General features: G+C 38.9%; 1 protein-coding gene and 1 long non-coding RNA gene across 6 annotated transcripts; one reads left to right on the plus strand and one right to left on the minus strand.

The window, feature by feature from the left end:
• The first annotated feature begins 483 nt into the window (after nt 1-483).
• On the plus strand, nt 484-26,559 carry MASTL (microtubule associated serine/threonine kinase like). 5 transcript variants are annotated; one of them, XM_057730546.1, is made up of 13 exons: nt 512-757; nt 3,588-3,725; nt 6,409-6,548; nt 7,198-7,286; nt 10,097-10,203; nt 10,372-10,522; nt 13,512-13,684; nt 15,877-17,019; nt 18,393-18,534; nt 21,404-21,418; nt 23,790-23,903; nt 23,999-24,100; nt 25,407-26,559. In XM_057730546.1, the coding sequence occupies exons 1-13, from the start codon at nt 572-574 to the stop codon at nt 25,562-25,564; spliced, it is 2,658 nt and encodes an 885-aa protein (XP_057586529.1). In that variant the 5' UTR covers nt 512-571; the 3' UTR covers nt 25,565-26,559. The 5 variants fall into 5 exon arrangements, with proteins under 5 accessions (XP_057586533.1, XP_057586529.1, XP_057586530.1 ...); XM_057730547.1 differs by having other exon boundaries at nt 18,396-18,534; XM_057730550.1 differs by lacking the exon at nt 21,404-21,418 and having other exon boundaries at nt 484-757; nt 18,396-18,534.
• On the minus strand, nt 4,277-6,840 carry LOC130850968 (uncharacterized). Its single transcript, XR_009053087.1, has 3 exons — nt 6,657-6,840; nt 5,113-5,196; nt 4,277-4,403 (listed from the first exon to the last, which is right to left on the minus strand). It is a non-coding gene; the product is annotated as an uncharacterized LOC130850968 (long non-coding RNA).
• Nucleotides 26,560-27,673: the final 1,114 nt, after the last annotated feature.

Here is a 27,673-nt window from a genome sequence, read left to right on the forward strand (position 1 = left end):
AATTACAGGACCAGTCATGCGCTTCCTGCTTATCCAGTTTCTCCACATTCTGTGATTTCACTGGCCACTGTTTCACTGGCCAGACCGAACTGGTCTCCATTTCTCCCGCGGGTGGGAGGCCGCAAAGGAGTTAAAAAAAAAAAAAAGATAAAAATAGTGGGATGAGGGCCACATCCCACCAGCCTCATTTGGAGCTCGAGAGAAAACTCTTCGAATCCCCTCGATTCAGATTCAAGCCCCCGTCATCACTTTCCGGGTCTGCCAATAACTGTTTGCGCCCCTTCCAGTAACCACACGCGGGGTGAGCTGCGGTCATCCTGGAAGAGCCTGTGGTTGGCTCAAGAATTTCCCAGCAGCCCCGCCTTCACGCTCATTGGCTTCTGCGTCGACGCGGGGCAGCCGACAGGGGCGGGGCCGTGCTGGGCTGGGCATGGCGTACGCAGCGACGGGGTGACGTCACCGCAGGCGCGCGGCGGGGGCGGAGCCTCACTTTGAATCCGGTTGGCGGGAGTTGTGGCTCTGGAAGGGGCCTTGGCTGCTGATTAGAAACTTGCATCCGGGGCGGCCTGCGATGGAGCCCACCACGGACTGCGAGATGGAGAGTGGAGGAGGCGCGGCAACAGAGGAGTGCCTGAATAGGATCCCGGTGCCACGACCTCCTTCCATTGAGGAGTTCACCATAGTGAAGCCCATTAGCCGCGGCGCCTTTGGGAAGGTGTATCTGGGGCAGAAAGGCAGCAAGTTGTATGCGGTGAAGGTAAGAGTCAAGGACTAAAGAAAGCGAAAGAGGCCGACGCTTTGGCCCTCCTTCCCGCCCCTTGAACTGGGCAGGCCCAGGGCCATTGGAACGACTAGCCTGGGTGCCTGGGTCGCTGAAGCCACCGAAGCCCTGCGAGGTGATTTCTCACTTGGGGTGACAGCGCGGGCAAGTCGGTGGCGCCTCTGCCCCGCCCTTCTCTTCGCACAGCTTAGGAGACGCCAGAACTTCTGAATCCTTTTCACGAATTTGGGCTTTCCCAGAGTTAGTGTCGAAACTTTACATTTGAAACAGTTATTTACAAATTATATTTTAATTCTATCAGTTTGACAGATTCTTTTATTATTGAGATGTAATTGACATATACTAGTTTCAGATGTACAGCATAATGATTCAGTTTCTGTCTATATGACAAAATGATCACCACAGTAAGTCTAATTAACAACCATCACGACACAGCTACAGATTTTTTTCTTGTGATGGGAACTTTTTAAGGTCTCTCTCAGCAGCTTTCAGATGTACAATGTGGTATTGTTAACTGCAGTCGGCATGCCGTGATGTAGATTAACTTCTGACCTATATAACCAAAGGTGTCTTTAAACCCCACTTTTCTCTTCAGACCGTTCATTATAAATATAGACTGTATTTATACGTAAAGACGAAGCTGAAATATGTGCCACATCACTCCAGTATCCTTGCAGTGGTACATGTCATTCCAAAGCATTCAAGAGCTTTCAGTGTATTTGAAGCTGTTCTAGCCACTTTTGATTCTTATCCAGTCCCCTAGCTTCAGATTACTCACATCTTAGCACCCAGTGATCGTGATAAAGGAAAGGAGCCAGCAGTCTGACTCGGTTTCAACTTCCTGTTGGGCATTGCTATGTGACTATCTAGCAGGCACCTCCGAATTGTGCTTCCCTAACTTCGAACAATCCTCTCCACCTACCGCCTCCTGTGTTCCTTCTCTCCATGTAATAACACCACCATCCCTGTCATTCAGGCTAGAAACTTGAGTCACTTAAACATTCCTCTGCTTCAAAGTCTGTATATCCTCTCTCTCAACTAAGCCTGTCAGTTCTGTCTCATATACATTCTGATGACTCATATACATTCCCAAGTCTGCCCAACTACAGGACTTCATTTTTTCCCTTCCTCCCTCCCTCCCTCCCTCCCTTCCTTCCTTTCTCTCTTTCTAAAAGTACAATTCAGTTTTTAGTAAATTAAAGATTGGATTAACCATGACCACAATCCAATTTTAGAACATTTCTATCACCCTGAAAAGACCGCTCTTGTCCATCTGCATTGTCTCCCCCCATAACACCCCTAGCCCCAAGTAACCATCACTCTACTTTCTATAGGTTTGCTTTTTCTGGACATTGTGTATAAATGGAATCATACAATACATGGTCTTTTGCATCTGGCTCTTTTCACTTGACGTGGTGTTTTTGAGGTTCATCAGGCCTTCATTTCCATACCTAGTCTATTGGAATCACTGTTTTGTCCCTTAGGCCGTTCCATGCAAGCTAAAATCCAAACTCCTTAGAAAAGCACTTATGCTCCAAGTTCTCTCTGTAAACTTACACTGTATCTTCCACATACTCTATGTTGTAGCCACAGCAGACAGTTGGCTCGTCCCTGAATGCTGTGTACTGTCTTGCTTCTGAACTTAGGTTTATTCTGGTTCATCTTTAAGTGCTTTCCTTCCACTGATCTCTGCTCTCCTTCACCTGTTATTTATGTACTAAGGTTCGTCTTAACCCCACTTCAAACCTTTCCTGACCTTTCAGACCCACCCTATTGCAATTGATTCTCCCTTGCTTTATATTTTCCCAAGATTTTTTGCTTTTCCTTCTACTATACGAACCAGTCATTGAAATGAAAGCACCAATACATTTTTTTTGGCAAGTATTTGTGTGAATATCTGCTATGTGTATAGCGTCTGGGTACAGTGGTAACAAAACAAACATGCCCTCATAGAGCTTGCAATCTAGTGGAATGATAGGTGAAATCATGTTTCAGACTGGCTTTGTCAATTTCCCTCATTTTCTTATGGAAAGTCTCTAAGGCTGGAATTTACAGTGTATTAGGGATTTTATTAAATGCTCTAATAGGAATCTAAATGAATCTTTGGAAGAAATATGCCTTTTTTTCCCTTGTAATCTCCCTGAGAATTGATGTCAATGTTACTAAGTATTCAGTTTAGGGCTCCAATTTTAATGTAGATTATAGTTTTGCTTCCCTACCAATTACCTTGCGACCTAAAAAGAGTAATTTGTTATTTCCTGTAACACAGCATCTGAGACTTAAATTTCGGTAAACTCTAACCATTTTTAAGAAATTTTTTTCCTAGGCAAACAAACGTACATTCTCCCTCTTTCTATTTCTATTTCCATCCATCAAAGAACCAGAAATTTTAAAAAATGGATGAGGTACTGTTTCTCTCTGCCTACGTTCTTGAATATCTTGGGGCGTATTAGGACATTACTATCTTTTGACTTAGTTGTAACAACAGCAGAACAGAATTTTTTTTCCTACTAATAGGCAGGGTAGTCAGGGAGCACTTGATTACACCTTTTTCCTTATCCAAAGGGATGTGATACTTTTACCACTTGATACCAAGATAAGCAGTTCTATGTTAAAGAAAGTTTTGTTCTGTTTTCACCATATTAGCTGTTTTTCTGGCAGAGTTTCCTGCTGGCAATGTGAGGTCCAAACAACACCTATATGTTTTCTCTCTCTGGTTGTTTTTGTGATGGCAACTTGGAAACCTGACAACACTTTGTCATAAAAAATAAAATGGAGGTGTCTGTTGTCACGTTACATACTACAGGTTGTCAAAAAAGCAGACATGATCAACAAAAATATGACTCATCAAGTACAAGCTGAGAGGGACGCCCTGGCCCTGAGCAAAAGTCCTTTCATTGTCCATCTGTACTATTCACTGCAGTCAGCAAACAATGTCTACTTGGTAAGTAAATAACTTGACATTTTTTTCTTCATTCAGGAATCACTGAACCCAGTGACTTAAGAATTACAGTCTCTGAGTTCTGAGTAACTGGGTTTGAATTCCAACTCTTGCATTTACTAGCTTTATGACCTTGGCCGAGTGCCTTACCTGTTCTGTTAGTTAGGGTTCTCCAGCAGAAAAGAGGGAACGTCCCTGGTGGCGCAGTGGTTAAGAATCCACCTGCCAATGCAGGGGACACGGGTTCAAGCCCTGGTCCAGGAAGATCCCGTATGCGGCAGAGCAACTAAGCCCATGTGCCACAGCTACTGAGCCTGCGCTCTAGAGCCCGTGGGCCACAACTGTTGAGCCCACATGCCACAACTACTGAAACCTAGAGCCTGTGCTCCACAACAAGAGAAGCCAGCGCAATAAGAATCCCTTGCACCACAACTAAGAGTAGCCCCTACTCTCCACAACTACAGAAAGCCTGTGCGCAGCAATGAAGACCCAACACAGCCAATAAATAAATAAAACAAATAAACAAATTTATTTCAAAAAAGAAAAAGAGCAATGGGGGGTGTGTGTGTGTGTGTGTGTGGAGAGAGGGGGGATTTATTTTTGGGAATTGCCCTACACGGTTATGGCGCCAGCAAGTCCAAAATCTGCAGGGTAGGCTGACAGGTTGTAGACTCAGCCTGCCTTAAAGAGAAAAGACATGACCTTATATTATCAAATTCATAGTAGGCAATATTTTATAGCTTGAAACTATAGAAAATTTTGAGTATAATGACTGGTACAAGTGGAAGGAATAATAGAGCTTTGCAACCTCATAGCAATAATGAATTCAGGCAAGAACCAGCCATAGTCTTATGATGCTAAACTCAGTGCTTGAAAGTTTGTTGGGGAAAGAGGGTATTTACGTGGTTTCAAAGTATCTTTTTTTTTTTAATCTCTTTATTGGAATATAATTGCTTTACACTGCTGTACCAGTTTTTTAGGTACACCAAAGTGAATCAGCTGTATTTATACATATATCCCCATATCCCCTCCCTCCCGAGACTCCCTCCTACCCTCTCTATTCCAGCCCTCTAAGACATCACCCATCATGAAGTTGATCTCCCTGTGTTATGCAGCAGCTTCCCACTAGCCATCTATTTTACATTTGGTAGCGTGTATATGTCAGTGCTACTCTCTCACTTTGTCCTGGCTTCCGCTTCATCCCCCACCCTGTGTCCTCAAGTCCGTTCTCTACACCTGCATCTTTATTCTTGCCCTGTGGTTTCAAAGTATCTTCCCCAGATTACCTACGAATTACAAAAGGGGAGAAAATATTTCTTCAGTGGAGAAACCTGGAAGTCGCCACCTGAACTAAGTCGTCAAGGTTAACATCACCAGGAACGGAACCCACCTTGTTTAGGAGTCTCATCGGGTGGGGTGCACTAACGTTGATTGTGTAGTATTCCTGCCCCAAATGCAAAACCTGAGTTGAATCCTGAGGAAAAAATCAGATGTCATGAAAGGCTATCCCACACCCCACCCTCCCAATTCCCCCACGCTGCCAAAAAAAAAAGGCAAACGATTATTCCAGATTAGAGGAAGTGAAAGAGAGATGATAACTAAATCCCATGCATGGTCCTGGCCTGAGCATGAGGGATGAGGAGAGAGGCCATCAGGAACAATACTGAGATAATCCGAGAAATAAGAATACAGACTATACAATAGGTAATAGCATTATTGTAGCCGGCATTCCTTGAATTTTATTATGCTTATAGTTAGATAAGAATGTCCTCGTTAGGAGATACACAATGAAGAGTTTGGTGGTGGCAGATCTTAACCTCTTCAACTGTATCCTCGAATTATTCAGCCAAAATTTTAAAGTTGTAGATTAATACCAGTTGCTAATGTTACCATATTTTTTTAATTAAGTGGTTTAATCTGGACAAAAATACATGGACAGAAGATATTTGTGTTGATGTTAATAATTACATTATTATGTTTATTATGTAATGTAATCATGTTGATGAGTAGTATAAACCTTTACTTTTACATTCATATATGTGGAGAGGAAGAAAGCAAATGTGGCAAAGCACTAACAATAAGTGAATGTAGATGAAGAGTAATCATTCTACTCTTTTTACACCTTTTCCGTAAGTCTGAATTTTTGTTCAGACTGAACAGGTTAACTTAAATTTTAAAAAGTGTATGGCAGGGCTTCCTAGGTGGCACAGTGGTTAAGAATCCGCCTGCCAGTGCAGGGGACACGGGTTCAAGCCCTGCTCCAGGAAGATCCCACATGCCGCAGAAAACTAAGCCCATGCACCACAACTGTTGAGCCTGCGCTTTAGAGCCTGTGAGCCACAACTATTGAGCCCATGTGCTGCAACTACTGAAACCCACGTGCCTGCAATGAGAGAAGCCACGGCAATGAGGAGCCCGTGCACCACAACGAAGAGTAGCCCCCACTCACCGCAACTAAAAGAAAGCCCACGCACAGCAAAAAAGACCCAACACAGCCAATAAAATTATTAATTAGTTAATTAATTTTAAAAAAGTGTATGGCAGCGTGAGCAAACCTGGTATTGATGTGTACTGAGTGATAACAAGAAAATGTGTCTGTTATAGGACCATGCTAACCGCAATGCTCAACTAAGATATTTTTAAAGCAGTCATATTTGTTTGCAATATTTATGTTCCTTTCTGACAGGTAATGGAGTATCTCATCGGTGGAGATGTCAAGTCTCTCCTACACATATATGGTTATTTTGATGAAGAGATGGCTGTGAAATATATTTCTGAAGTAGCATTGGCTCTAGACTATCTTCACAGACATGGAATCATCCACAGGTGATTTAACTATTACTTAAAGCACAAGTAATCAAATTATGTATTAAATATTTGTCTTAAATATTTGCATAACCCCACATATCTGGGTTATCTAAAATTTAGTAGTACCTTGTATGAGTTTTGAAATTCCATCAACTCTTCTTTCATCTCCCTGTATGTTTTGAGTATGTTGCTTTGTCCACAGGTATTCCATTTTATTGTGGGAAATATTGGATCTTTTTTCCACTCCTTTAGCTGTACTTCATACAGAAGTGCTATATTTTATCATCCCAGCAGGTTTACAATGTTTTGCTCTGTGCAAAGAAAGGTTAAGTGGCTCTTTTCAGTTAAAGCTTAATCTTACCCTCCTTGAAAGAGGTGAAAATGATTTTCACCTGAGGTTTGTTTTACCTAATGAAGTTTCTTTTAATGGAATATGTAATGAATAATGCCAAAGATAATCTAGCATTAAATAGTTAACTTTCTTGTAGATTCAGATATACGAAATATAGTTTGCTTTTGAGAGTTATTTTCTGCACTTTCAAAGCCACCAATGAGAGAAAATAAATAGGGTTTGATTCTTCTGTAATTTTCTATTTTTTCCCCTGGTAATTCTAAAATCAACACTAGCTCTTTTTAGTTATCTGCTTTTTGTCTTTTTTGTGTGCAGGGATTTGAAACCAGACAATATGCTTATTTCTAATGAAGGTCATATTAAACTAACAGATTTCGGCCTTTCCAAAGTTACTTTGAATAGAGGTAAGAAACATAGCAAGTAACTGCCTTTTTAAAAATCCAACACATTTTAGACATTACATTTCCTTAACTTATACTCTTTTCTTTGTTAGTTTATAATGAATAAAATTTGATGATGATCATGTTTTCCAAAATAGGCTAGAAAGATATAATGTTATCTTCTTTCAATTAAAGATAAAAAAGGGATTAATATTCTTAAATCCTCAAAGGTCCTGAAAGATCTTTGGATCTTCAAAGAGGAACCAAAAATTTCTGTTCTTCTGAATTCTTTTTTCTTTTTGGCCATGCTGTGCAACTTGTGGGATCTTAGTTCCCCAAGCAGGGAGTGAACCTCAGCAGTGAAAGCGCTGAGTCCTAAGCACTGGACCACCAGGAAATTCCCTGTTCTTCTGTATTTTTATCCCTACCGAAACTGGTGCTGACCAATTAAACATCAGTAAAATGACTAAGATAACTACAGCATGATAAACAGTTTTAATATCTAAAGAACTTATTCAAATAGACATGACCACTACCTTGATAAACAAGGGGCAGGGAAAATGAATGCAGAATTCACACATATGGGTATAGGAGTCTGTTAATTTCACTAGTAGTAACAATAGAAATGCTAATCTAAAAAGTAATAAATGAATCATTTTACACTATTAAGCTAGCCCAAGAAAAGGGGAAAAAAGGAGAACTGAAGATTCAGTGTTAATGGGACTGCAGAAAAAGCACAGTAAGTTTCCTAGGGACATTGTAAATAAGCATGGTTCTTTCCAAAGGAAATCTACCAGTATGATTTAAAAAACAAAAGGTTTTAATTCTTTTTGACCTAGTGACTTGTGTTTTGGAATTTATTCTAGGGAAATGGTTCAAAAGAACAACATATATGAATAAAATTGTTCGTAACAATATTGTTTCTAATAGGGAGAAACTAGAAATTACTGAAGTTTATTATAGAAATGTGGAGAAATGATAGCTTTGACTTAGTAGCATATTGTAATATCCTACAGAAAAACCTGAACGAACTTTTTGGCCAATCCAAGATTATCTACTCAGATGGCAGAGGATGGAAATAAATGAACAGTAGAACCAAAAACTGGGCTTCTAATTAACTATGAGATAATAAATACTTGAAAATAAATACAAAATCTACAGTTCTTTATTTGCAAGTACAAATTTTTAAACATTTTGAAAACCCGAAGGTTTTTCACATGTTTGGTATACTGTGACCTGAGTGGATGTGGGCTGTTTATAGTTTTTATTAATCCTACCTCACGTGACTGCCCATACTTTTCACAGCAGTAATAAGTACAGGTTGTTAGATGAGATGCCACTAGGGATATTCCATACTATACAGTATATTTGTCATTTATTTTTCTAAAATTTAAACATCTTTTAATTGTGAGGCAAACCTAACTTCTTGAGTTTCAGACAAGGTATTAGAAAAAATTACAAATGAGAAAAATGTTATATTAGGGTGATATTGCTGATGAGTTTATTTTTATATCATAAATTATATGTTGTTTTAATTTTTTCATATTGCATGGTTTAGTTTGAAGATGGCTCCCAAAGTGTACATTTAACTTAATATAAATAATAGTACGAAAAATGTATTTGAGCATACAGATTTTTCTGAATTGGTTTCTTTTTTCTCTTTCTTCTCTCTCCTTTTTTTTTTCTGATTGTGGTAAAAAACTCAAAAGGTAACCATCTTAACCATTTTTAAGTGTGCAGTTTAGTAATATCAACTATATTCACATTGCTGTGCAACAGATCCTACAGCTTTTTCATCTTGTAAAGCTGAAACTGAGACCCTATTTCCCTCTCCCAAAGCCTTGGCAGCCACAGTTCTACTTTCTGTATCTATGAGTTTGATTACTTTAGATACCTTGTAATAAGTAGAATCATACAGTATTTGTCTTTTTGTGACTGACTTATTTCACTTAGCATAGCATCCTCAAGTTCATCCATATTGTAGCATGTGACAGGATTTCTTTCTTTCTTAAGGCCAAATTTTATATATATATATATATATATATATATATATATATATATATATATACACAGACACATATACCTATATACGCACCACGTTTTCTTTATCCATTCACCTGTTGGTAGACATTTGGGTTGCTTCTCCCTCTTGGCTATTGAAAATGATACTGCAATAAATGTAAGTATGTAAATATGTCTTACTTTCAATTCTTTTGGGTGTGTACCCAGCAGTGGAATTGCTAGATCATATAAATCAAATTCTATTTTTAAGTTTTTGAGGAACCTCTGCTGTGTTTTTCATAGTGGCTGCACAGTTTTACATTTTACAATTTACCAGCAAGGCACAAGCATTCTAGTTTCTCTATATTCTTTCCAACACTTCTTATTTTCCAGGGGGGGTTCTGTTTTTTGATAGTGGCCATCCTAATAGGTGTAAGGTAGTATTTCACTGTAGTTTTGATTTGCATTTTTCTGTTGGTTACTAATGTTGAGCATCTTTTTATAACCATTTTGGCCATTTGTATATCTTTAGAGAATATCTATCCAAGACTTTTCTCTACTACTTAATTAGATTACTTGGGGTTTGTTTTGTTTTTCAGATTCTATAGAGAGAGGGAGCATATGGTGTTTGTCTTTCTCTGTCTGCTTAGTTGTACATGTTTACTGTATGGTGTGATGGCTTTCCTGGCTGTATTTGTCTTGCACGAGCCAACTTTATAGATAATGTTAACAGTGTGGAAAGCGAGGCAAAGTTCAGAACAAATAAGTATTGACTTAGTCAATGACAGTTGAAGTTTTTGAAGAATATCATATACTTTTCTTTCCAAACATAGATATCAATATGATGGATATTCTTACAACACCATCTATGGCTAAACCTAGACAAGATTATTCCAGAACCCCAGGACAAGTATTATCTCTCATCAGCTCTTTGGGATTTGTAAGTACCTGATAAAAAAAAAACTCACATAATATGGCCCTTTCATGATTGCCATTTAAATGAATTCAGTTTTTCTAGGTGTTAGGTGTCATAGCAGCCTATGCATTTATGTGGTGGTTTTGTGAAGGTATATCACAGCATTTGTTTTTGCCTTTCTCTTTTTAATAGAACACACCAGTTGCAGAAAAAAGTCAAGACTCCGCAAATATTCTTTCAACCCATGTATCTGAAACATCACAGCTTTCTCAAGGACTAACTTGTCCTATGTCTGTAGATCAAAAGGACATTACTCCTTATTCTAGCAAACTACTAAAATCATGTGAGTATAAAAGAAAAGGTAGTTTATTCCATTAAATGTGTCTTTTGAGGAACAAAGTATTTTGGAATTTTTAAATTTTGAATATCAGTTTAACAATTTTGAAATGCAAATATTCAAACACTGTGGCATTCCTCGAGTTTATCATGTAAATGACATTTCTGACAAGGGTTGTTGCAGATCTTTAAATCAACAGAATAAAATGTCAAGCTAATTCTTCAATTAGCTATAACTTTGTAATGATCACTAGGTGAATGTTACTATACTGAGTCTATGGAAGGATGTAGTACCTGTAAGGTTGTATGCCTTTATGAAATTATTTCCAAAAGGTTCTGAAATAAAGTAGTTGAAGTAAAGGTATGGTTTTTAAATTATTACACAATAAAAGACAAAAGTCGAGTAGTAAAGAAGGCAAGTGGGACATCTGTATAGCATTTAACCTCACCCTCTATAATCAACCAGTGGACAGTTTAGTTCTCAGCACGCATCTTCATCATCTTGGGAATGTGAATAATGCTGCTTAGAAGAGTATTAGTGTTGGTTGTTTTCATAGATGTTACCTTGTTTTGAATTTGGTCCTCAAATCTGTCCATATCTTGGATGGACAGATAGACAGAAAAAACTTGCGTCTATTTTACAAATGACGAAATTAATATTTGAAAACTCTCAGTTACGTAATTGTAAGTGGGTCAAGTCCTGATTGCAAACATAGTTTTCTGTCCACTGACAATTTCCTCTTGTTTCTTTAAATACTTCTGTAAAAATCAAAATCATTTTTGTTAAAATCATAATAGCTGACATATATATATGTACACACACACACACTCACAGACATATACACACTCATATACATATAACTTTGATAAACAGAAAACTGTTAGGGAGTTCCTTGGTGGTCCTGGTTAGGACTCTGCACTTTCACTGCTGTGGCCCGGGTTTGATCCCTGGTCAGGGGACTAAGATCCTGCAAGCCACATGGTGTGGCCAAAAAAAAAAAACACCAGAAAACTATTAAAATATAGGATATGCAGATGTGATTTATAGCCTCGTTTTTAAGGGAAATGATTGCGTCTCCCTCAGCCATTTTTTAATCTGATCAGAATGTGGTAGGCACCATGCTGGTCACTTGAGTGGATATGAAAATGAATACGAGAGGTCCTTGCCTCCAGAGAACCTGTAATTTAGTGGTGATTGTAGGTACAAAGGGATAACAGTAACAATCCTGTAAAATAAATGCCACAGGCAGGATACTGTGACCTAACACAAAAAGTGATCAATGCTAACTGGGAAAATCAAGACTGGTCCTAAATAAAGATATAGCAACAGCCAAGTGGGACCTAAAAAGAGAAACAGGATCTTAATAGCTCCAAGTATATTGGAAAAGGTCATTTCAAATAGAGGCATGAGCAAAGGCATGGACACGTGGAAGTATCGTCCATCTTCAGACAACAGGACAACATGTGAGCATGGGAAGCACACGCAAAGAAAAAGGAAGAAAGGTACCTGGAGAAGAATCAAGTGTCATTACAGGGAGCCTGAAATGTTAAGCTGTAGAAAAAGGGGAGCCACCAAAACTTCCAAAGCAGGGAATGGTCTGATCATATCAGTGATCTAGGAAGAGCTCAGTAGCAAATATACAGCCTGCACAGGCAGTAGATTAGACACAGGTTCCCGAGTCACTGGGGAAAGGCAGCTGAGCAGTTTACTCAGATGTCAAAGTAAGTGTCCAATGAGGCTCAGGAATCCCATTGAGAGGATTTATGTGCCAAAGAGAAGTTGTTCTAGATGGACTTTCAAGTCTCCTTCTAGTTTTAAAATTTCAAGTTTTATTAGATCAAAAAAACTAGGATAAACTAAGAATTTACTTGGGATGAAAATCATGTTCACCCTTTTCAGGACAGAGAAAACAAGAAAAAGATATACATATCTTTCTATATACATATAAAATCTTTATATGCATGTATTGTGATTTTTAGTGCAAGCATGATCATCAATTGTATCTCATTTCAAGTTCAGGAGCAACAGTTTTTAGCATCATTGTTTGTTTATAAGATACAGGAACTTGTATCATATAGATGGTGCTGCTCTCTTGCACTGGCTCACTCTTAGACAAGTCACTATTATTTGTTTTACCCGGTAGTGTAAAAAAGTCTCTATGGATGTATATAATTCCACACTTGTAAGCATATAAACCTCAACATTAAAATAAAGCCATAGTTTTAATTAAGTGCAAATTGAATTGAGTAAATGTAGCCCCATTCCAGCCTTCTAGCACATCTGGATATAGCACATCGTTAATGGTCCTTCATCAAGAAAAGTTTCAGATTGGATCATGGATATTTAAAATGGATTTCCTCCTAATTATAAATCCACTCACTTGTCTTGATTTCTACTTCATGAATATTGAGAGTTTTGCTTTGGTTGTTTTTTTATGTTTGTTTGTTTGTTGAGAATTTTATTTTTATTTTATTTATTTTTTTGGCTGTGTTGAGTCTTCGTTGCTGCGTGCAGGCTTTCTCTAGTTGTGCTGAGCGGGGGCTACTCTTCGTTGTGGTGCAGAGCCTTCTCATTGCGGTGGCTTCTCTTGTTGCAGAGCATAGGCTCTAGGCATGCAGGCTCAGTAGTTGTGGTACGTGGGCTCAGTAGTTGTGGCACACGGGCTCTGGAGCACAGGCTGGGCTTAGTTGCTCCACAGCATGTGGGATGGATCTTCCCGGACCAGGGATCGAACCCATGTGCCCTGCATTGACAGGCAGATTCTTAACCACTGCACCACCAAGGAAGTCCCTTTGCTTTGTTTTTTTAACTTTCAGAACAATACTTGTATGCGAAAACCACCTGAAGCCATCCTTGTGGATGAAGTAATGTTTACATAGAAATAGTTCTGATATGAAATACTTAATACTTTGTCCAATTATCTGTAAAGATTCAGGATCAGCAGGGAAGTAGGAAAGATGTGACATAAGTGTCAATGTTTTCTCTTCCCCCACAGGTCTTGAAACGGTTGCCTCCCGCCCTGGGATGCCTGTGAAGTGTCTGACGTCCCATCTCCTCCAGTCGAGGAAAAGGCTGGCGACATCCAGCACCAGCAGTCAGTCCCACACCTTCCTATCCAGCGTGGAGTCCGAGTGCCACAGCAGTCCCAGATGGGAAAAGGACGGCCAGGTCAGAGTGACAGTCCCCTTACCAAAAACCATCTGTGTGTGTCAGATTAATGATAGAAACGCTTTATACCTTTGCATACAAATTCTGTAAAGAAATGAAACGGTTACATGAATGGCGGTCAAGGTGTTCCTCATTTTCCTATCTATTCTGTCAAATTCTCTTGAAATGTTTCATTTCTCATTCAAATGTAAAATTATTGCTGTTTGGTCTATATAAGATTCCATTTTTTTTTATTTTTGCAGTATATTAATAGTAAGTGTTTCGCTTCTAGATGGACTTCTTTTTTTTCTTAATTCCCTACGCTGACACAGACATTAGATTGTTGAGTTTTTTTAACCTGTGTCTTATTTTTAAACTTATACACCTCCTTCTATACTGTTTGTTGCCAGTTTCTCATTTAGTGGAGTGATAACTCTTCTCGGTCAGAGATAACTTTTAGACCGCAAAGGTAATGTAGGTGTGTCTTTGAAAGTATCTATTCTAAGGAGATTGCTTTCCAAGTGAATAAATTTACTGAAAGTTATTTTACTTAACTTATGTATTCTGTTTCAGGCTTTTTTAAAAGCTATTAAAGCTGAGGAGAACTAAAAATATAACAAAGTTTCCTTTATAGAATGCTGATAAAATAATGTTAGCTTAGAATAATGTTAGTATACTAAGAGTAGACCTTCCATTTGATAAAATTGGACTGTATTTGTTCCTTAGCCTTAGTAATGTGACTTTCTTCATTCTTGTTGGATATGTGTATTTTAGGAGTAAGGTCAAATTCTTTTTTAGTTGAGGCAGGGTTTCTCAGTCTTTTTTCCTTCTCTCTTTATTGGCTGCCCTATAGGTAATAAATGCTTCAGGAAAAACCAGATTTCCATTCCTACTACTATTATTAAACCTCTTTTCTACTCAGGAAGGCATCTTGTGTAATATTTCAGACTACACACAGCTTCACCTTCTTCCTCCCTCATCTGCATCCCTAAGGAATGCAATGATTGGGTTACAGTAGAGCCTCTCAGGTTAGGTCAGAGAAGTGACGACGGACCACGGGGACCCCTGATAAACAGTGCTAATCACCAAATGCATCATGTGCTTGAGAGCAGTGAGTTCTACTTTAGGAATTGTCTTTTTGTTCATGACTAACTGCTCCTTATTATTACTAAGTAAGTTAATAAAGTTCAGTTTTTCACATATCAAAAATATGCACTATTAGGGTTTATTGAAGATTCACTGTGAGTAATCTTGTAAAAATCCTGATGACCATGTGCCTGTTTGCAATATTATGTCCAAAACTCTGATCACACAAGAGCACCTGCAGAGAGTTGGAATTCACACAGTCTTCAGGAAAAGCAATTTGTTATCAATGCATCATCAATTTGTTTTGTTGACAATGGATTTTAATTCCTGTTATTTTGGGTTTTTAATTACAAATTGCCATTAGTTTATTTATTTTTAATTTTTTAAGCTCTTTATTGGAATATAATTGCTTTACACTGTTGTGACAGTTTTTTAGGTACACCAAAGTGAATCAGCTGTATTTATACATATATCCCCATATCCCCTCCCTCCTGCGAATCCCTTCTACCCTCCCTATCCCAGCCCTCTAAGTCATCACCCATCATTGAGTTTATTTCCCTATGTTATGCAGCAACTTCCCACTAGCTACCTATTTTACATGTGGTAGTGTATATATGTCAGCGCTACTTGCCATTAGTTTAGCTTCACCCTCGTCAGCTTGGTTTTATTATACTTGTATGAAGTGATACATGTTTACATAAACAATATTTTTGGTCTGAGTTTTCCATTCACTGTATTTCAAGCCCTGTGCTTGAAATTCAAAACAGTCATCCCTATCGCACAGCAGATATATGCGTAATGTAGCCTTACCCTCAATTTTGCCTGAATATATTCCTATTAATTTGTCCAATTTAAATAGCATATAATACACCATCAAATACATATTACAGAATAGTTGGTTTAAATTTTATACCAGTGTTTCACTCAAAGTCATGTATATAAATGTATACTATAGTTGTTTATATTGCTTTCTAATTCCCCATTATCCTTCTATTTTTCCATTGGAAAGTGGAAGAGGTAGCATCACAGTTTAGGGGGTCGGTTATCCCACATAAGTGGCCAAAGGTTTAAAAGGTTAAAGAATTTCAGCTTTATATAATGTTTTTGTGTTTTTTCCTCCCTCTTAGGAAAGTGACAACGCAGTGGACTCTACAAGGATGAGTTGGAATACAGTCGAAAAGCCTTTACATACAAATTCTACAAATGCCCTAGAGACCAAAAGTATCAATAAAAGTGATCTTGAGGTAGCCGTTTCTCCCATTCATAACAGCAGTGCCAATCCTGCCAGTGGAAACTCTTGTATAAACCTTGCTAAGAAATGTTGTTCTGGGGAAGTTTCTTGGGAAGCAAGAGAACTGGACGTAAATAATAGTCATCTGGCCGCTGACACAAGCCAGTCTGGTTTCCATCAGTCACATCAGTGGGTTGTGGATTCCGGTGGGGTGACTGAAGAGCACCTTGGGAAAAGAACTTGTAAACGAAGTTTTGAGTTAGTTGAGTCCAGTCCTTGTCAGGAAATTATGCAGAGTAAAAAAAACTGTATAGAGTACAAGCGTAGTAATGAGATGAGAGATGGTTATGCCAATCAAAGGACAGGCTTGACAGCTGAAGTCCAGGACCTTAAGCTGTCGGTGCACAGAGATCAGCAAAAGGACAGTGCTAATAAGGAGAATGTGGGCAGTGCTTTAATTGATAAACAACAAACCCCAGAAAAATCACCTGTCCCAATGATAGCAAAAAACCTCATGTGTGAACTAGATGACGATTGTGACAAGAACAGTAAGAAGGACTACTTAAGTTCTAGTTTCCTCTGTTCCGATGACGATAGAACTCCTAAAAGCATTCACATGGACTCGGATTCATCTTTTCCTGGAATTTCCATCATGGAGAGTCCACTGGGAAGGCAGTCCTTAGATCCAGACAAAAGCCTCAAAGAATCCTCGTTGGAAGAATCGAATATTGAAGACCTACTTCCCATATCACCCAACTGCCAAGATAGTACTTTGCCGAGAGGTGACGCGAGTCCCACCATCCAAGACAGCAACCAAAAAATGTCAGCCCCTTCCTTGGAGGCGTTGAAGACAACCTCTAAAAGAAATGCTGTGGCTTTTCGGAGTTTTAACAGTCATATTAATGCTTCCAATAGCTCAGAACCATCCAAAATGAGCATTACTTCCTTCGATGTGATGGATATTTCATATGCCTATAGTGGTTCCTATCCCATGGCTATAACCCCTACTCAGAAAGAAAGATCCTACATGCCCTATCAGGTACGTGATTACTTGCTAATGTTTTGTCCTTTAGATTTTATATATTTATTTATCAATTGGCTGCATGGGGTCTTTGTTGCTGCACACAGGCTTTCTCTAGTTGTGAGTGGGGGCTACACTTCATTGTGGTGTGCGGGCTCCTCATTTCCATGGCTTCTCTTGTTGCAGAGCACGGGCTTTAGGCGCGTGGACTTCAGTAGTTGCGGCACATGGGCTCGATAGTTGTGGCTCATGGGCTCTAGAGCGCAGGCTCAATAGTTGTGGCGCACGGGCTTAATGGCTCCGCAGCATGTGGGATCATCCTGGAGCAGGGTTCAAACCCGTGTCCCCTGCATTGGCAGGTGGATTCTTAACAACTGTGCCACCTAGGAAGTCCCCTGTCCTTTAGATTTTAGAAAAATGAACTATTAAGGCCAGACACTTGCCTGGCAGCTAGACTATATAATATAAATCATATAGTTTTGTTCTGCTTGTTAGGAATCTATGGCTCCTTTGAGGTTTTCGTACAGAAAGGTAAAGAGGTAGCAATGTTTACTATTCCTAACTCCAAAGCCTCCTTCATTTGTATTATTCCATATACTCTCACATATTTACATTTCACGTTTACAACCACATATATTCACTTCATCACAGCAACTCTGAGATACAAAATTTAAGTCCGTCTACCTTACTGCCTTTTTAAGGACATATTTAGGCGATCTCTTTATAGAAGAAACTGGAAAAATATATATTCCAGATTTTTTTTCCTGAACCTTTATCTTTATAAACCCAAAGTTTCATTTTTTTCTTCCTCTGAAGAGACATCATAATATAGAAAGTGTAAACCCCGAATGTAGGGTTACAAGACTTGTCTTCTGGTTAGAACTTACTGAGTGACTTAGAAGTCCTCACCTTCAGAGCCACTCTTAGCCACCTGTCTGTAAAATATAATGACACCTGTCCTGCTAGTCCCACAGAGTCCTTGTGAGACAACAAAATATCTTAAAAACGTCAATTCCAGTTAACACCAGAGGTTGTTTATATGCAGTTCAGTCTTACGCATTGTCCTGGTGATTTGGTCATTTGTCGGCCACAGCCTCCCTCCCTTGCTCTTAAGTTTTTATTGGTTCATCCTATTGAGAAATTTTTCTTGTTTCATTGTTTCTTGCATATCCAGATCTTACTGAAAACATTGGTGTTATCTAAGCTATTGAATTTCATTAGATATGAGGACTTTTCATAATTATGATTAGTTATGAGACCATTTTCAAAATTGATCAAGGATTTGAGTGTGTCTCTTATGCACAGCAGCTTAGCTTTTCTTTTGTTTTAGCATTTCTGGTCATTGTGAAAGGAATTAAGATATTTATTGTGTCTTAAACTCTTGAAATTAGCAGACCCCAAATCAGGTCAAGTCAGGAACTCCGTACCGAACTCCAAAGAGTGTGAGAAGAGGCGCCGCCCCCGTGGACGCCGGGCGAATTCTAGGAACCCCAGACTACCTGGCACCTGAGCTGCTGTTAGGCAGGGCCCACGGTAAGGCGTGCACATCCTGAGTTTTTGACGTGTCTATCACTGTATTTTCTTCTGAGATAAATTGTTTTAAATTTCTTTGGTACTCAGATTGCTTAAGGTAAAAGAAAATGAACTTGTGCAGTACTCTTTTCTCACATATATGGCCTTTCTTTTAGGAAAAGAAGACATGCAGCCCTTTGGCCTTGGCCTGCTGATTTAGTCTCAGTGATCCAGAGAAGCCTCACCTTCCACCCCCTCTACTGTCTTTGTTCTAAATGTCTCCCCAGGTCTATTCTAGTTTGGGTTCAGGAATACAAAGTTGGGCCTGCACTTCTGTTCAGTCCACAGAAGCCTCTTCCTGTTTAGAGCCTATGCTCACTATACCCTCCCCAGAAGGGTCCAACCTGATATGAGCCCTCCCTCAAAATGCAACATAGAAGTAAAGGGGTGACATTTTTCACTATCTTTTTTTTATTTTTTATTTCTTTATCCCCTTTCAGTCTCTGAAGAATTTCCCCTGCCTACATTCTGAAATGAGCTGTACTGCTTTCTAGGGCTACTCTAACAAAGAACCACTAACTGGATGGTTCAGAACAACAGAAATGTACCACCTGACAGTTCTGGAAGCTGGAGGTCTGAAATCAAGGTGTCACAGGACCTGCTCCCCTCTGCTCCCTAGAGGGGAATCCTTCCTTGCCTCTTCCCAGCTTCTGGCAGTTTGCCGGCAATGTTTGGAGTTCTTTAGCTTAAGATGCATTGTTCCAGCCCTCCCTCTTCATATGGTGTCCTCCCTGTGCCTCTGTGGTCACGTGGCTGTGTTCCTAAAAGGACACCAGTCATACTCCAGTGTGATCTCTTCTTAACCTAATTAATTACATCCGCAAAGACCCTATTTCCAAATGTCACGTTCGGAGGACCTCGGGGTTAGGACTTCATCATATCTTCTTGGGGGACATGATTCAACTCATCACATGAAGTCCTTCTTCTACATCTTGATGTTAATTACTCCCCTGTTCTTCGGGCTCCCTTGCTGATCACCTGTCTCATTTTCCCCATCCCACCCCCCACCCCCAAACACCTTATTGTTATTTCTTTGCTGGCTTTTCTCCTTAGTCTAAAAATAAGCTTCCACCCTCGTCTTTCCCTCACCACCTGACTTCTCAAAGGCTGCCTCTCGTCTTTGCCCAATTATTTTTGCTCTGGCAATCTGATTGTTATCCCTGCCATTTAACTGAAACTTATTTATTGACAGTCACCAGCAATGTCATTATTGGCAGACTACCAGCCTCTTCTCTATCCCATGCCTCTTACTCTGTAGCTGCTCCTTGGCTCTTATCTCTTCTAAATACAGAAGTTCTTCAAGATTCTGCCCTACAGCCTTCTTTCCCTATACCTGCTGCCTGTTAATCTCGTCACCACTGTGCCTGCAGTTGCCACCTCTGTGTTGATGTTTCCTAAATATCTGTCTCTAATCCTGACTTTCTCTAGGCAGCAGACACGTGGCCAAAGTACCTATCCTGTATCCTGCTGTCATTCAGATGCTACGTGTAAGAACTCGACTTGTCCTGCAGCTTGCTCTTCCTCTGTTCCCTCTCTCTGTTCACTGTCTTCATGGTGACACAAATATTATCCCTACCTTCAGGCATTTAAATCCAATTAATTATATCTCTGTAGTGTGTCTCCTCGCTTTTTCATCTCTGCCACTATTCCATGTAAGAACCTCGTCTTTCCCTTTCATTCAATAACTTTCTCTTTGATCTCCTCAGCTTCATGCTGTTGTTGTCTGTAATCACTGCCACCAGACCTTCCCTCTTAAAGCATAATGGAGTTCATGCTACTTTCCTCCTTGAAACACATGGTGGCTCCTTCTTCCCTGCAAGAAGAAATCCAGGTCACTGATTTGAGGCTCTGAGCTCTCATGCTAGTCTCATCTCTAAGAGTCTCTTTATAGGCCTTATCTTCCCATTCTATTTAGACACGTTTATTATCACACTTTCCTTATTTTGCACAACTGTTTTGCCTGAGTGTAGAAAAGCCAGTCCCCAATCACCTTCCTGTCAGATTTGGTCTCATCTGCTCATCAGTGCAAATGTCCCCTCTTCCATAAAGCATCCCCTGATCAATTACGGAGAACTAGTTATTCACTTGTGTGTCTGGAGTCTGAGTTCTCCTTCTACCTAGCACTCCTGGAGAGCTTCTTGGCAGCCTTCACTCACCGTTGTTCATAATCTCTACAACGTTGAAAGTGCACACATTTCATATTCCCCTCTCTTCATCCACCAAAGTAACTAAGTTCCTCTGGGCACTTCACTAATTTTTGTACCTTGTCCCTTTAGCTATGTCACAGATTTGTTAGCTTGTTTCCTATATTACAATTTACATTTTCTCCAACTGAATATACAGTCTGAAAGTAAACCTCAAAGGTAATTTGATACATATTTTAACATAAATAATAGAGAGCAATTTATAATTTTAAAAAACACAATTCCCTGCTCTCTAACCTCTTCCCCGGAATCGCAGGCCCCAGAAACACTCACTTCAGCTCTTTAGTTTTCTCCTGTAATAACCTCTCTAATTCTAAACATCCTGCTGAGACTTCTCTGATGCCCGCCACTGTCTTCCCCTCAGCCAGGGAGACTTAGGGACCCTGGCCTGAGTTTCCATAGCTTCTTGTGCATGTGTCTGTTTCAGGTCTCTTAAACTGTGTTACAATTACCCACCTGTATTGTCTCTCCCGGCGTAGGCTCTTTTCTCCTTGGGGAAAGCTCTCTTCTTCCTCTTTGTATCTCTTATATCTGGCACAATACCTGGCTTCTAGTTCAATGAATGATGTAAGAATAAACTCCTAAGTTGAAAACAATGTACCTAACTCCTGTTTTCTTACATGCAGGATCTCTGACTTCGGGTGAGTGAACTTCCCCATAAAGGAATGTGGCAAAGCACGTTTGACTGAACAATCAAAGTCTAACTAGATCACACTGCATACAACTTTTTTTTTTTTCATTTCAGCTCACTTATGAAATACAAAAATGAACTGTCTTCTGTCTTCTGAGCAGGAAGACATCCAGAGAGATTGCTCCTCTCTGTGAAAACAAATGTAGGCATGTGGCATTTTTTTTAAATAATTTTCAAAGGTAGCAGAGAGGGTAGATATAGCTTTTTATTGCAACAGAAGAAATGGGCTTGATAAAAATATTAAAATTAGCAGCTACAAAAAGCCTTGAATTTTCTAAGCCATTCCATTCCATCATTACTAGAAAATCAAGAGGAATTAACAGTATTATATACAAATTATAGAAGTGCGTTTTAAATTAGAAAGCCAGTAGTGCAAAACAACTTCATTCTGTATCTCTGGCTAATGATATAATTGGTTTATTTTTATAATTGATAATACGATTTATCACAGGACATGATCTTATTAGACTTTGACTCAAGGATATGGGTGTGTATGACATACCCATGGAGAAATCATGTATGTTTTTGACATGAGTACGTTTTTGGCTGAGCTGGGAAAAGGGTCCTAATTTCTAACCTAAGTAAGATAAATTAAAATGCACATTTTTTCCCGATTTCCCCCTACTTTTCTGTTATTTGGTTATATTATCTAATCTGTAGGAATCATTCTTTCTCAGTGCTGCTTAAAAGGCCTACTAACCGAGATGGTTTGTGTGTTTTTATAGTGATTACTATAAAAATAGAAGCCTAGAGACTCTTTGTACCCTGTGTCCCTTTGGGAAAATGGGATTATGTGGCTTGCAGATGAAAAGGCACTGTAAATGCATGCGATTATTTTTTCTATTGGCAGAGTCCAAGATGCTTTCCTACTACTTTTTTTTTTTTTTCCCTACTTGTTTAAAATGAAATGGTAGTAGTTGCTTAACCACAGTAATGAATTTTGTGAAATTGATTTTAAAGAGTAATTTTCAGGCAAATTTAGTTCTGGAATTTATATTGAAGTTAATCATTTTTGAACTGAAATTTACCTTTGTTTAGGAAACATTTTGTTCATAGACATAACTAAACAAAGTATAAGCCAGATTATAAGGTCATGTTTAAAGTAATCACCTAAAAAATCTTTTTAGGGCATTCCCTGGCAGTCCAGTGGTTAGGACTCAGCGCTTTTACTATGGAGGGCCTCGGTTCAATCCCTCGTCAGGGAACTAAGATCTCACAATCCTCGCACCCTCGTCAGGGAACTAAGATCTCACAATCCTCGCAGCACTGCCAAAAATATGAATACAATTTTAAAAATTAAAAAAAAAATTTGTATACAAATGATGCTTCCAATGAAGATTTTATTTTTTGGAAGACTTTTTTTTTTTTCTTTTAATTTATTGGCTGCATTGGTTCTTCATTGCTGCGCATGGGCTCTCTCTAGTTGTGGCGAGCAAGGGCTACTCTTCGTTGTGGTACACTGGCTTCTCATTGCGGTGGCTTCTCTTGTTGCACAACTTCCGTAGTTGTGGCACGTGGGCTCAACAGTTGAGGCTCACAGGCTCTAGAGCACAGGCTCAGTAGTTGTGGTGCACAGGCTTAGTTGCTCCACGGCATGTGGGATCTTCCCTGCCCAGGGATCCACCCGTGTCCCCTGCATTGGCGGGTGGATTCTTAACCACTGCGCCACCAGGGAAGTCCCAAAGATTTTATTTAGGAACAAGTTTTACCTATTTATTAAGACTTATCTTCTAATTATCTCCTCAAGCCATAGTTTGAGTATTTTTTGTTAACCTGATTTGTCCCCCTATGTTCTCAGAAGGAATAAAGCTATATTAAAACCATTTGTAAAAAAAAAAAAAAAAAATTGTAAGGCTTTCCTCCAATTAGCATTAATATTACTACCTCATCTCATTCCTTTGTGAAATGAGTGGGATATAGAATCATCTGAATGTTATTGTTTCTTGATTTGAAATTGAGAAGTATTCTTTTAGAGAATAATTTTTTAGATCAAATGCTTTCCTTGGTTGTGTTTTAGGATTTAGCACAAATAGGTATCCAGAATATCAGAGGTTATTAATAAATGGCAAAAGATAGCTTTAACTCTTTTTTAGCTAGCCATGTTAATGGCTAATCTAAATTTCTATTTTCCAAGAAAATAATTACCACATTGCCTAAAGGAAGGTAACTTGGGTCTTCACACCTCCTGAAGCCAGAAGAAAGTCTTAGGAAATGAGCCTTTGGGCCTTCGTTGTGCCCAAATATCCACGTATGAATGTTTTAGTTAATCATACATTTACAGAAATCGCTTGCAAGTTCAGCTGCTTCCTGTTAAATTCCAGGTCCTGCAGTAGACTGGTGGGCACTTGGAGTTTGCTTGTTTGAGTTTCTAACAGGAATTCCCCCTTTCAATGATGAAACGCCGCAGCAAGTATTCCAGAATATTCTGAAAAGAGGTGATTCTTTTTCTCCTATTAAGATAGATTCATCTCATTTATCTCCCTGTACTATTATCTTGAGCAGTGATTAACAAGTTTACTTGCATTTATAGATATCCCTTGGCCTGAAGGTGAAGAAAAGTTATCTGATAAGGCTCAAAGTGCTGTAGAAATACTCTTAACCATTGATGATACAAAGAGAGCTGGCATGAAAGGTAAGGTTTTGTGTTAGTAAACTTTTTACCCTTGATTTGTTTCAGGGATGAATGTTAATATCAAGTTCTAGTACAATACTACAGATAATCTGACAGATAAGCTAAATTGGTGTAAAATTTTTCAGTTTATTTTTGCCCTCTAGGTATTTGTTGATATATGTCTTTATTCAACATTAAAATTCAGTGCAATCAGGTTGCGATCTTGAATTTTATTACTCTCAAGCAGGTACCCCAAAGAATCTTATCTTGTCAGCGCTTTTAGGTTTTTCAGAGGCTGATAAAATTACCCATCAACAAATACAGGAAATTCTTTTAATCCAAACTTCCTGTTCTATCATTTCTTACTGCTTCCTCTCTGATATTATTATTGATTGACAAATATTTTCATGGACTCTGGCTCCTTGTTGCATTATCTTCACAGCCAGGTTGCCTCAGAGAGGACAGAATTAGTGCACTATGGCCCATTCAAAGCTTTTTTTGGCCAGTGAAGGAAACTCCAATTAATTTTAAACTCCAATTTTGAAACTCCAGTAAATCTCATTAGCAGCTGCCTTAAAACCCTTTTTGTCACAAGGTATATATAGAGACAACTAAGGATTGTGACTCAAAATGCATTTCCATGTGAAGTAGGGTATATTAGGAAAATGGACTTTAGTAATATGTCATTTGCATCAGCTTCTAGGTGTTCCCTCCAATCAGGTCAACAGTTTATTTATTTATTTAACACATCCTATAGAGTGACTTCTAGGTGCCAGGCAGTGTTGTCCTTTTGGGCACAGGAGGTACCCTAGGGATGAACCAGACTGAAATCCCTGTGCTTAAGCTCTAGAACTTACATTCTAGTGGAAAGACAGAAAGTAAACAAATACAACTATAACATGGCGCCGTCTAGTGGTAAGTACCTGAAGAGAAAGAAAGCAGAGTGAGAAGGTACAAAGTGAGGGCAAGAGATTTATTTTTCAGACAGGGTGGTCAGGAAGACCTGAAGAGTGGGATTTGAGCAAAAACCAACGTAAAGTGAGGATGCATACATTTGAAAACTGAGCTCTAAAAATTGCTTTAGGGGACTTCCCTGTCAGTCCAGTGGTTAAGACTCTGTGACTCCAGTGCAGGAGATGCAGGTTCAGTTCCTGGTGGGGCAACTAAGATCTCGCATGCCACGGTACGGCCAAAAAAAAAAAAAGTCTGTGAAACAGGCATAGTCAGTCAGGGCAAGGTCCATGTGAGACAGTCTCTCCTTAATTCCTATAAAATAGTACTTAGGTAATGGTGTCATAATATTGTTTTGTCTGATACTTTTCCTAAGAGCTGAAACATCATCCTCTCTTCAGTGATGTGGACTGGGAAAATCTACAGCATCAATCAATGCCTTTCATACCCCAACCAGACGACGAAACAGATACATCTTATTTTGAAGCCAGGAATAATGCTCAGCACCTGACAGTATCTGGATTTAGCCTATAGCACATCAGTCTTCCCTTTACTCGAACCCTGCCTTACAGAATAAGCTAGCATAAGTACATACGCCTTAATACTAGATTGATCTAAGGGGGAAAAAAATAATTATTTTACCTGGATCAATGGAGCTTTTCATGTATGTTACAGCTTCCACAGCGTTAAAAGGCTATCAAGAACGTAATCAGTAATTTATCTTAATCTCAGAGTTGTATATAGATCTTCAAAGCTTTTTTCATCTTATTTATTTTGTTACTGCACTTTATGAAAATTAATGCTTCAGTAAAACTAGAAACATTACCACTTTAGAGAAAGAGTGAGACTCGAGGTTGGTTTTCTTTCTTATCTGTTCATTTCGGTCCACCATTCAGTTCGGTGTTAATATAACAAAAATAGTTTTATTTTAGTGTAATTTATCTGTACCAGATTGCCTGCAAAAGCCACAGCCTCGAGGGCAATCATTTAAAGCTGTAATTGTGACCTCAAAAATGCAGCTGAAAATCCCTTCATTCAGTACTGTAACTCCTTTGGGGAGTGAGGAATAAACAAAAGGATGAGGGTTTTGGCTTATTTTTCTATGAATACAGTTCTGCTGCCTTGACTGCTTCTGGTGCTTTTTCTACAATATTTATTTGTTTAAAATAGTACTGGGAAGCTTACATGAGATATATATACTGTAGCAATTTTAACAGCTTGTTCAATTTTAACAAAAAACATGATGGTTTACATTTTTAAATAATTTGTTTAAAACATATGCAGCATTACCAGAAATAGCCTGACTCTTTAAAAAATTTAACTAACTTAACTTTTGCTTAATAAACATAATTGTACTTCAATATACTCTCTGTCAACATCATTCTTCTAAACATAGATACACTAAGATTCAGCTTCACAGGTCATATCTTAAATCCATTGAGGTTTTTTGCATACTTACCCCCAAAAAGAGAAAAAGTTCAAATTTAAACGTACCATGTGTAAATCTTCTGTTAATCTATTAAATACTATTGTTCCTTTTGCATAATGGCTTGAGTGTTTTTACTTTCCATCACCATCCCAGTAAGAGCCCTGTTATTAATGTAGTGGATGAAGATAATACAAATTTAAAACTGTTGCAGTGAAAGAGACACCATAATAATCAATGCTATGTAACTGAATCCATGATTTAATGGTTTTACTGAACTTTGTTTAGTAATGACTACTCAGATTTAATGCTCCTAATAGTCACCTCTTCTAATAATATGTTCAAAAAATATAGTTGTTAAAACTTTGTTTAATGTAAATTACATCTTTCCCTTAAATTAGGTAAAAGCTAGGATTATTTGTCATCCTCTTATGAAATTTTCAAGTAGTAGAAAGAACAGTGGCTTTGGAATCAAGCGCAAATGGTTTAAACCATTGCTCTGCCAGAATAGGAAACCTTGGGTGGGTTAAACTGTGACTGTCTACCTGTATTGTGCAGATTAATACTAAGGAACTTCCCAGGACACCAGTCTTATCAGGGATTTGAAACGTTACTGATAAGGAACCTCGAGGAAGAGGTACAGTGAACCCATTCCCAATGCAGTAGGCAGTGCCCTTAAGTGGAAAAGTTAAGAACAGTTTGCTGTTACAGCCCTAGCAGGTGCAGCTATGGCCACCTGGGATTCTGCATCCTGTAATGGTGTTTGCCAGGAACAAGTGATTTATTATCTAAACTTAAATCGTTAAAACACCTGTCAAGATGTGGGTTCAGATACTCATTACGGAAAAACTTGAGACAGAACAAGAATGGAAAAATGCAAGTGTCTTGGCAGCTGTGTGGATGTGTGTGCATACATGACTTTGAAGAACACTTCCACTAACTGTTAAACAAGTACAAAAAATGTATTTACTTTGGTGTACCTTTGTTGGAATTAAATAACAGGAAGGGGACTTTCTAGGTGGCTCAGTGATTAAGAATCCACCTGCCAGTGCAGGGGACACAGGTTCGAGCCCTGGTCTGGGAAGATCCCGCATGCCATGGAGCAACTAAGCCTGTGTGCCACAACCATTGAGCCCATGTGCTGCAATTACTGAAGCCCACAAGCATAGAGTCCATGCTTTGCAACAGGAGAAGCCACTGCAATAAGAAACCTGCGC

The sequence above is a fragment of the Hippopotamus amphibius genome, chromosome 4 (assembly GCF_030028045.1).
Source record: "Hippopotamus amphibius kiboko isolate mHipAmp2 chromosome 4, mHipAmp2.hap2, whole genome shotgun sequence".
Classification (NCBI taxonomy): domain Eukaryota; kingdom Metazoa; phylum Chordata; class Mammalia; order Artiodactyla; family Hippopotamidae; genus Hippopotamus; species Hippopotamus amphibius.

Excerpts from the sequence above, each read along its gene's own strand:
- MASTL (XM_057730546.1), top strand. The coding sequence starts at position 572 with ATGGAGCCCACCACGGACTGCGAGATGGAGAGTGGAGGAGGCGCGGCA. Across the intron at positions 758-3,587 it reads GCAAGTTGTATGCGGTGAAG|GTTGTCAAAAAAGCAGACAT; the intron begins GTAAGAGTCAAG and ends TACATACTACAG. Across the intron at positions 7,287-10,096 it reads CAAAGTTACTTTGAATAGAG|ATATCAATATGATGGATATT; the intron begins GTAAGAAACATA and ends TTCCAAACATAG.